At 37.5% G+C, this 10,217-nt stretch overlaps 1 protein-coding gene across 1 annotated transcript; it reads left to right on the forward strand.

The window, feature by feature from the left end:
* The first annotated feature begins 1,947 nt into the window (after nucleotides 1-1,947).
* Nucleotides 1,948-9,827, forward strand: LOC131981867 (transmembrane emp24 domain-containing protein 9). The gene is made up of 5 exons (XM_059346371.1): nucleotides 1,948-2,130; nucleotides 4,841-4,941; nucleotides 5,031-5,156; nucleotides 6,013-6,159; nucleotides 7,141-9,827. The coding sequence occupies exons 1-5, from the start codon at nucleotides 1,983-1,985 to the stop codon at nucleotides 7,288-7,290; spliced, it is 672 nt and encodes a 223-aa protein (XP_059202354.1). The 5' UTR covers nucleotides 1,948-1,982; the 3' UTR covers nucleotides 7,291-9,827.
* Nucleotides 9,828-10,217: the final 390 nt, after the last annotated feature.

The following is a 10,217-nucleotide window of genomic DNA, read 5'->3' on the forward strand; positions in this document are numbered from 1 at the left end:
AAACATGAGTGATCTTGATTAATCATTGAATGATCTATTATTTCTTTACAAAAAAAAAAAGAATAGACAGAAACTATAACATTTCTAAAGAAATGTTGAGTGTGCTTGACTCTGTCCCCCAATTTCACCTAGGCTTTGGTAGCCAAGCAACCAGGGCCAGGTGCTTGCAAAAGTAATTACTCACTTATATATGTTTGTATAAAATTGTAAGCATTTCCAATTTGAGTATTAAAGGTACAGATCACCTGTGGGTACAGGGACGTTTGCTGTTTTCTGGGAGGGGGTGCTGTGGACCACTAGGGGGGTCAAATTCTTTCTACGTTTTAAAGTGAAATGCATCACTCTGGTGCACTTTGAGAGCAAAATTAAGAGGAATGATCATCAGTTATCTGATAAATAGCCTAGACTGTACACACCCACTGAACATATAACAAGGACAGTGAATGAAAAGCGTTTATTTCATATATTTACCTGAACCAAAAATGATAGTGTACTAAATTGTTTACAAACAAAGGTGACCAAATCAAACTGTGCACAAGATTTTATCAGCAACTGAGTCAGGAATTGTATTGCCTATTTGATAAGACCTTTAACGGTACAGCCACTGACAAAAACAAAGCCTTTCAGTAGCTCTACTCTACACACAACAGCAGGCTATCTCACTTTGTCTCAGTCTAATGCTTTGCCAAAAGTGGACCTTCTCTCAGCTTCTAATAAAGTTTGTTGGAACATTGATGACATCCAAAATGTCATGATGAATCCTCATTATTGCCTAGTGAGTGAGTCTCTCCATGGACAGAGATTGGAGTGACAGGAAGAGCTTTATGAGCCTCTGCACATCCGGCAGCATGCTTTGGGTTTGTGGACACCAAGGAGGAAGAAACATCACTGCATGCTTGACGTTTGCCTAAGAGCAACCTGACACTCTATGACACTTCTGGGAAAATGTTTCATCAGTCCACAAAACAAAGACTGATTTGTTCATGAAGAACAAGCAGCACTACGTATGGTGTAAAAAGGTGTCTACCTCACACAGATTGAACAGGTGTAGTGTCGTTGCCAGTACACCAAGGAGGAAGTCAATGATTTACAAAGAAACATCACTGCATGCCTGAAGTTTGCCAAAGAGCAACCTGACACTTCCACATCTGGGAAAATGTTTCATCAGTCCACAAAACGAAGACTGAGTTTTTCATTAAGAAAAATTTGCTGCTTACTGCCTCATATATATATATATATATATATATATATATACACTACCGGTCAAAAGTTTTAGAACACCCCAATTTTTCCAGTTTTTTATTGAAATTCAAGCAGTTCAAGTCAAATGAACAGCTTGAAAGGGTACAAAGGTAAGTGGTGAACTGCCAGAGGTAAATAAAAAAAGGTAAGCTTAACCAAAACTGAAAAATAATGTACATTTCAGAATTATACAAGTAGGCCTTTTTCAGGGAACAAGAAATGGGTTAACAACTTAACTCTATGGAGTCTTGGGCTATTTTGTCCATTTTTGAATTCTTTCATGTCTTTGTAAGTCATTTTGTGTCTTTTGGTGTCTTTTTTTGTTATTTTGTGTCTTTTTTTGGTAATTTTGTGTCTTTTTTTTAGTCCTTTAGTCCAACATAAAATGTGATTTTGAATCATTTTTTTTTTTTGCATTAATTTCAGAGTACACTGAGACATTAAACTGCATAATTTTCAATTACATTCTGGGAAAGTTGGTGTGTTCTAAAACTTTTGACCGGTAGTGTATATATATATATATATATATATATACTGGGCTTAGGCAGACATATATAAACAAGGTATATATATATATATATATATATATATATAGTTCAGAACTACAACCATAGATATATATGACTACAACACCCAGCATCCCCCAAGCTGCGCGCTGATTGGCTGGACTCGAGCGATGGTTTACGTGGCATTGCTGAGTCCGCGCATGCTCAGTCTTCGCTCTGTGTCCCGGCAGGAAGATGGTGTCTGTCAGGATGAAGCCGTGCGTGTTGTCGGTTTTACTTCTAAACGTTTTCTACAGCGCCGTGTCCTCTCTGTACTTCCACATCGGAGAGACGGAGAAGAAATGCTTCATAGAGGAGATCCCGGACGAGACGATGATAATCGGTGAGTGTCCGCGGCGGCAGGAAGTCAGACTGCTAATGCTAACTAGCTCCCCAACTTGAAGGAGTTAGCTAATCGGCTAACTGGGCTCAACTTCGTGCTTCGTGTCATACAAGGATCTTTACTGCGGATGTGTTGATTTACAGCTTAATAAACACAGTCAGAGGAGCTCGACACAAACTGCAGAACCTCTTCATATATTTAAATGTTTTTCATCAGCTGTAAATGTTACATAAAGCTGCAATATTTGTCATTTCATGAAGCTAAATCTTTAGCTAGTATATGTCCTTATGTTTGTCTTTCTAGTTAAACAGGAAACACGCTAACACCACATTACAATCCTGTAAAGTCACTTAACAACATTTAACCCCCGTTTCAAAAACATATAAATGTCCAGATTACGGTTGTTTATGATTACAGCTCCCATTTGTTAAATGTAACAGTGGATTTTATTGAATGTAAAATACCATTAAAATAAAACTAATAAAAAGAAAAACAAATATTATATACACGTATATGTTCATTTTGATAATTATGACAGTAAATTATATTAAAATAAATAACAAAAATGTTGGAAAATAAGTGTAGTTCCACAACCTACTCAAAACTACTAAACATATGTTTAATAAATATAAAATAATAAGAATACGTTAGATCAAACATCTTTAATGCACTGCCCAAACCTTCTGTAAACTACTAAATATAAATCCAATTTTTAAAAATAATTAAGGTCAACTTTACTTTGCTGCTGATGTGTTGATTTACAGCTTAATAAAGTCACACACACACACACACATACACACAGAAACACACCTTTAAGAGCTGAACACAAACTGCTGAATCATAAGTTATAGTATATGTGCATTTCTAACACATTTTAATCATATAATATCACTTTTTCAACATTTAAGAAACTCATAAATACACACAAGCAGTGTAGGAAGACATAATTAGATCCTTTTGCTGAAGTAAAGGTACTAATAACCTTTCTTAAGTAAGTACTAATAACTTTACTTAAATAAAAGTAATATTCAGCATGATGTCACATGAGTGTCAGGGACATTGCAGTTGCAGTGACTTTAGGTTTTTCAAATATATTTGCAGAAGTTCCTCCATAGTTTGTTACAAAAAGCAGACAGGTCTGTTACAGTCAAAGTGACTGTTGATAAAACACAAGCCTACTTATTATGATTCATTTCAAGTACATATTTGTATTGTTCTGATAATTGAACTGAAGCTATAACACTGAAACTGAAAGGCTAGTTTACGTTACCTCTGCATAAATATATTTATTTGGTCTCAATCATAAAGTATTGAACATGTTTATGCTTTCAGTAATGTGTATAAATCAAAGCTGTGGTGAATTAAACATATCTGTTTGAAATGGCTGGTTTACCCTTTTAAGATGGTGTAAAATGATCAGGAACGTCCATTTATGCACAGATTTGCTCTTCTCACTGTCACGAAACACAAACACAGCTTTAACACATGAAATTGTAAATCGTAATTGTAAAGTATTTAACACAAACCAAGCTCAGTGAAACTTTCACTTTGTAAACGGGTGAAATCTGCATTCATCAGAAGTCACATCAGGATATTTTAAGCTGGTGATATAAGGGACAATAAAGCAAAAGGTGCACTTAATTTTCTAACCTCTCACAGATCACACAGGTGACTAATGGTAACTGTAAATTTACCTCTAAAGTTCTGGCTGTAAACTCCATGAGGCCAGTTTCAGTTTGATGATGATATACCAAGTAAAACTGGAGACAAGCTCAAATATATTTAGTATAAAATAATAGAACTGGATATAACCCTCTTATATGTTAGATTTGACACCTTTGTTCACATTTGCAACATTTAAAATTCTTTGAGCATGATAGTGTTTTGAAAGTTAAAAAAAAGATTCACATTTTATGTTGGACTAAAGGACTAAAAAAGACACTAAATGACTAAAAAAGGCACAAAATAACTAAAAAAGACACAACAAAATACACAAAATGACTAAAAAAGACACACAAAATGACTAAAAAAAGACACAACAAAAGACACAAAATGACCAAAAGGTGCTTAAAAATATACCAACATGGCATTTAAAAATTTTTTTTTTGGCCATTTTTCAAGGCTTTATTTGATAGTGTGAGAGAGAGTGAAAGGGGGAGACGGAGGGGAAGACATGCGGGAAAGGGCTCCGAGTCAGACTCGAACCCGGGCCGCCCGCTTGCGAGGTCAAAGCCTCTATGGTACGCGCTCTACCAGGTGTGCCACCGGGGCGCCCCCATTTAAACATTTTTAAAGTGGTGTATACAGGCAGGATGAAAAGGCTTCAGTAATGGACTATTAGCCCAAGACTCCATAGAGTTAAACAAGCGTGGAACGTCCACTGTGAGTGACTGCATGTTTTGTGTTTATTCAACCCAGATTTGGCACCAAAAATAGCAGCTTCAAAAACTAGGACGCACGCTACTTTGTTTGTTTGCAGATGAACAGATTCAGAGTGTCGAGTTGAACATGAGATCCAGGCAGTTTTGCACGCCGTTTGTATCGCAGTTTGTCTGAGTCTGAGAGTTTCCAATGACTGCTTTTGTCGTGCAAAGAATATGAACTTTATCAGAGAATGAATCTGGCTCGGGTGTCGTCATATGACCTGCCAAGAAGAGTTAAACCTCTGAAGAAGTGTCCCCCTGACTCACCTGTGTTCCTCCCTGTGCAGGTAACTATCGGACTCAGCTGTACGACAAACAGAGAGAAGAATACCTGCCGGCCACTCAGGGGCTGGGCATGTTTGTGGAGGTCAAAGATCCTGACGACAAGGTGAACTAAAAGATCCAAACATGTTCTGTCACCACGATCAGCTGATAATCTGCAGTGTTTAACTGGTCTGTGTGTGTTTCCTGCTGCAGGTGATTCTGTCTCGGCAGTACGGCTCAGAGGGCAGGTTCACCTTCACGTCACACACACCAGGAGAGCACCAGATCTGTCTGCACTCCAACTCCTCCAAGTTCTCGCTGTTCGCCGGAGGCATGCTGGTGAGGAGGGTTCTCCTATGTTGTTTTAACTTAAACCCTGTGAACACAAAAAAGCCCAAGTTTCAGGGTGTTTTCCTCTCTGTCCTTGTGTTGCACTGTAATATATCAAATCCATATAAATCTATAAGTCCTGGCTAGAAGTGGGAACAACTCAAACATGTTGTTGTGCAGAATGACAGTTAGAATGACATATCTCTGTTTCCCTGAAGCCATTTCTCTTTTGTCTTTGTGTTCACGTTGCCTTCTAGCCTTCCTATTAGAGGATGACATTTGTTGGGAATCCCACGGGGAGTCAAAGTTTTGTTAGTCCCGTGATTGGGACAGGACCGGAATAAAACTGAACGGGAGCGGGCAGGAGTGGGAACACCATTAATAGATGATGATTTTCAGCCATGTTAAACAACCAATATGACAGACGCGTCCATTTTTGTAGTCATCTTTCAGTGAGCCAAAACTATTTTGACTTGCGTTATTTTGCCTTTTTTATATGCAAGTTGACTGAGGACCTTGACTTGCATAGTGCAGTCAGGGTAAAAACATACTGTACTAAAATGTTGCTTTGAAGGAAACCAAATAAAAATGCATTACTCTCACAAAAACCATTGACTTTCCTGATGACTACCTTATTAATTTAAAAAAACAGCGTGGGATGGGAGTGGGAGTAATTTTGAGTGGGATGGGATTTTTTCTCTGGGAGTGGGATGGGACGAGAGTGAATATCCACTCCTGTGTCATGCTCTACTTCCTATAATATTCTGAAGGCAGAGGTTTGTGTCAGCAGCTCCTGTCACTGTGCTGCTGTCAGATTATTCAGGTTGTGATGCTTCAATAAGTCACTGCTGACCTTGTGTTGCAGAGGGTTCACCTGGACATCCAGGTGGGAGAACACGCCAACAACTACGCCGAGATCGCCGCCAAAGACAAGCTGACGGAGCTGCAGCTGAGAGTCCGACAGCTGGTGGAGCAGGTGGACCAGATCCAGAAGGAGCAGAACTACCAGAGGGTCAGTTTAAAAACTCTTACACACTCGTGGATTATTTCCAGTAGACGTCTGATAAATGTGTTAAAGCAGGGATTCCCAAAGTGTGGTGCGTGGACCCCCGGGGGTGCACGAGCTGCCGCTAGGGGGTGCCTGAGATGAAAAATGTAATGGCGGTCGTGTAAAATGCATTTAAAGACGTGTAAATAAACATTTCCTTTGTAAAATGTAAAATCAAAAACTGTAATGTTAATTGATAAATAAATGCAGGCTATTCAAAATGCACTTAATCTTAAAATGAAGCGTAGAAGTTATCTTCTTCCATTTTTCCAGCCTGTGTTATGATGACAGGGTTGTGTTTTTTAGCTCCACGCTCATTTACACTTGCTGCAATTTTTGTTCAACGCGGCTCAAAATATTATAACATTGTCCCAACTTATCTGCTTTCTGCCTCTGATCCTGTTCCTGCCATCATCCTCTTTGCTCATAAAAGTGGAAGCTTGCACATAACTTTGTTGCATTATATTGAAACTGTGTTTCAGATTAATTCAAATGCGAGACGGCATTGTTGTAATCGTGATTATTTTATTATATGTGTGTTCTGGTCATTTGAGCATGCTTAAACATGCCGCCTTTAATATGGCTATAAAAAAGCTTATTGCATTTTGGGTTTCAGCAGTCTATGTTTCTGCCTGTCACACACTGAGGGACAGCGAGTGACACACAGCTTTCTTCTTCTTTGCTGGGACGGTTAGATTGATTGTAATTCAATGATTGTAAATATTGCTTTCTTTTATTGTTATTAGTTTTTCTTTTCTTAATTCCTTTAAAATGAATGATAGAATTATAATAATTTATTGTAAATATTGCTTTCCTTACTGTTATCCTTTTTTTCTGACGCTTGCTTTGGCAATATGTACAGTGTTACATCATGCCAATAAAGCCAGTTGAATTGAATTCAATTGATGTCCTGATCCTGAAACATGTCCCTCTGTCCTCCCTCAGTACCGTGAGGAGCGTTTCCGTCAGACCAGTGAGAGCACCAACCAGCGGGTCCTCTGGTGGTCCATCGTGCAGACGCTCATCCTGGTGGCCATCGGCATCTGGCAGATGAGACACCTCAAGAGCTTCTTCGAGGCCAAGAAACTGGTGTAACTGTCCCACTGTGTGTGTGTGTGCGAGAGAGAGAGAGAGTGTGTGAGTGTGTTTGGTCTCTACTGATTGATGCAGTGACTAGTGTCGGCGGTCGCTGCTGCTGTCGGAGGAAAAAACTGCTGAAGAAATCCAGCTGCACGATTCGGCTTGAAAACAACATCTTTAGATGATTCTTTTTATTTTGACGTCCTCATTGTTTCCTCAGCAGCCCTGTTGTTTGTAACGAGCCCCTCACATATGCAGTAAACGATCAGGGGAACGTGAGACGACTCTATTTATTACTCACCGCCGGCGTCCACCAGGCCCACAGTGGTGGAAACTGATTTTCCCGTTTTTTTTTTCTTTCTGTTTTCTGACGTGTTACTGGCCACATGAGATATCGTTCAGAGTCGACAGTTCACAGTCCGAAGCAAACACAGAAATCAGAATCAGGTTTTGTCTGTAAAATCATTTTGGGAAACACAAGGTGGAGATTTAGCAGCAAAGTTTGAGTCTTTCTGTCCCCACTCGTCATGATTACCTGCATCTTGTTTGGACGTTTGATATTAATTCTGTGACAAGAACATGATGATTTGTTTGGCAGCATCACATGAGCTTTTAGTTAAAAGTATATCAAAGCTTTTACATTGTGCCAACAGCTGCAGAATATTAATATTGTCAGTGTTCGGACAGATTTCTGACCTCTGAGCGGCTTTTTACTCCTTTTTTTTCTTGTCTCATTTCAACAACTGGCTTGATTTAAACATCTATAGAAGCAGAAAACGCTGCGTTTCCATTTCAGTTTCCAGCTGCAGAACTCAGACACAACTAAAGATTATGTTCATTGATTAAATCGTACGATCGATAAATAAATAAACGGTGAGAAAAGCCTGTTACACGATCTCAGATCCTCAAAAAATGTCATCAGATGTCTTGTTTTTATCCAAATCCAAAAATATCACATTTCTTCTCATATAAGATCAAGAAAAGCAGCAAATCCTCACATTTAAGAACCTGGAAGTGATACTAGTTTTGTTGTTTTTGCTTGAAAAATGACTTAATAAAGCAGCTACAAAGAACTTTGATTTTATGTTTCCATCAGCACCAGACTCCCTTTAGAAAACCTCTAATTTTACTGCAGGAGCGTCTCAGTCGGCCTGTTAAGTTTATTAACTTAAATGACAAACTGATTATCAAAAAAGTTACAGATCTGATTTTCTTCTCATTGAATAATCAGTTAAGTGACTTTGGTTGCAACTCTCCTCCAGACAGACGTGTTTATTCAGCAAAACAGATGTTTAATTGAGGCTGTAGTTTTCATTAATGAGGTGAAATATTGATCGATATCAGGGTTGAAGGTTTTGCTTTCTGTCTCTTATCTTTCTTTCATTTTTTCCGCCTGACTCGATGACTCACTTTCCTGTTTGTTGCTGATTGAATCTGCATTTTTACTGTCCAAACTGAATGTATGTTTCTGTCCATGTGATTTTGTTGGTCTGCTGGTGGAGACGCACAGAATATTCTGGATTATTTTGTAGCGTTTAAATGCCACCGTGGTTTTTTTAATCACAGAAACTTTACAAGGAGACTTTTAGTTCCTGGAACTTTTTCATTGAAGAGCATAAAATTAGAGAACTGGGGCTGTTTCAGAAAGTTTTTCAGGCTTATTTCGATTATTCAGACTCCTTTATAGTTTATTTGGTTCCATAAAGTAAATTCAACATTGTTTAAGCTCAGTTATTATTGGGAAAACTTGACTTATTCACTTCATAGAACCAAATCAATTGAAAATGAGTCAAATTTACTGAAATAAAGCTGAATTATTTGCTCAACAGGCTCCTGGTTTGATAGTTTTTTAGTTGCATCTATTTGCTTCGTCACTGTCTGGATCCCCACTTTTCTTTACCACAATCCAGTCATTTGAAAAGAAAAAAGCTTTTTGTTTTGACCTGAAAGCTTCATATGTTGTATCTCTGGAATTCAAGGAATATTGCAAAAAGTTGTAACAAAACAAAACAACTTTCTGCTCCCTGAAGAAAAGTTAAAATTTAAAGATAGAGCAGCGCTGCATCTAAGTGGCTGAATCTTTAGCTCCAGTTTTTTATTTTTCTGGTATAAAATGACAAAAATTATTAATTGAGAACAGTTGTAACTTTTTCTTCTCATTCAGACAGAGCTAAACAGATCTGAACCACCAAACATTCAGCTTCCGCATGGTTTTGTTCGGTGAGAAATCAACAGTGAAATGGTTTTTAATGGTTTTTTAAATCCTCTGAAGTTCAGTGAAGATTAAATCTGAATCTGAGGAGTAAAAAACCTGAATCTTATTTTGAAGTTTGTCCTTCTCCACCTTTAATAAAAACTTTATTTCTCTTTCTTCTATTTTTTTCCTCTGGTGGTTTGTGCTGGTAGATTTCAGAAAAGTTTTCCTGGTTAGAGTTTGAATCTGGAAGAGGGGCTTGAATTTATTTTATTTTTAGAGAGATTCTGTCCTTGTGAAATCTGTCTGAAATTGCACTTGAATAAAGTTTTGTCACATTTGGTTTAAAGGAATGAAACGTTTTATTCTTTACTTTTCTGCTTTAAAACCCAGTTTTTCAAATCACTTCAGGAGGTTTTTATGGGATCAAGTTATGTATTTAAAATGCAAAATATTGTAATACATTGAAATAATAAAATAATCATAATAGAAATAAAACTCTTTATACAGTTTGTATTGATCCAGTCTAGAAAGTGGAGACAGAAATTAATCCTATTTATTTTTTTATTTTTTTTATATATTGCATGTTTCTCCTGCAGTGCTGGAAGAATTACTCATTACATACAAAAATATTCTACTGTAAAAAATTCTCCACTATTACATTTTTATAAAGATGTTATATCAGCATTTTGTACTTTTTTTTTGGTTCAAGGGTAAAAGTGTTATAGGAATATATTTATTTGATAGT

Source organism: Centropristis striata, chromosome 12 (assembly GCF_030273125.1).
Source record: "Centropristis striata isolate RG_2023a ecotype Rhode Island chromosome 12, C.striata_1.0, whole genome shotgun sequence".
In the NCBI taxonomy this organism is placed as follows: Eukaryota; Metazoa; Chordata; class Actinopteri; order Perciformes; family Serranidae; genus Centropristis; species Centropristis striata.

Coding starts and splice junctions, on each gene's coding strand:
- LOC131981867 (XM_059346371.1), top strand. CDS start 1,983: ATGGTGTCTGTCAGGATGAAGCCGTGCGTGTTGTCGGTTTTACTTCTA. Junction 5,157..6,012: donor TGTTCGCCGGAGGCATGCTG/GTGAGGAGGGTT, acceptor CTTGTGTTGCAG/AGGGTTCACCTGGACATCCA. Junction 6,160..7,140: donor AGGAGCAGAACTACCAGAGG/GTCAGTTTAAAA, acceptor GTCCTCCCTCAG/TACCGTGAGGAGCGTTTCCG.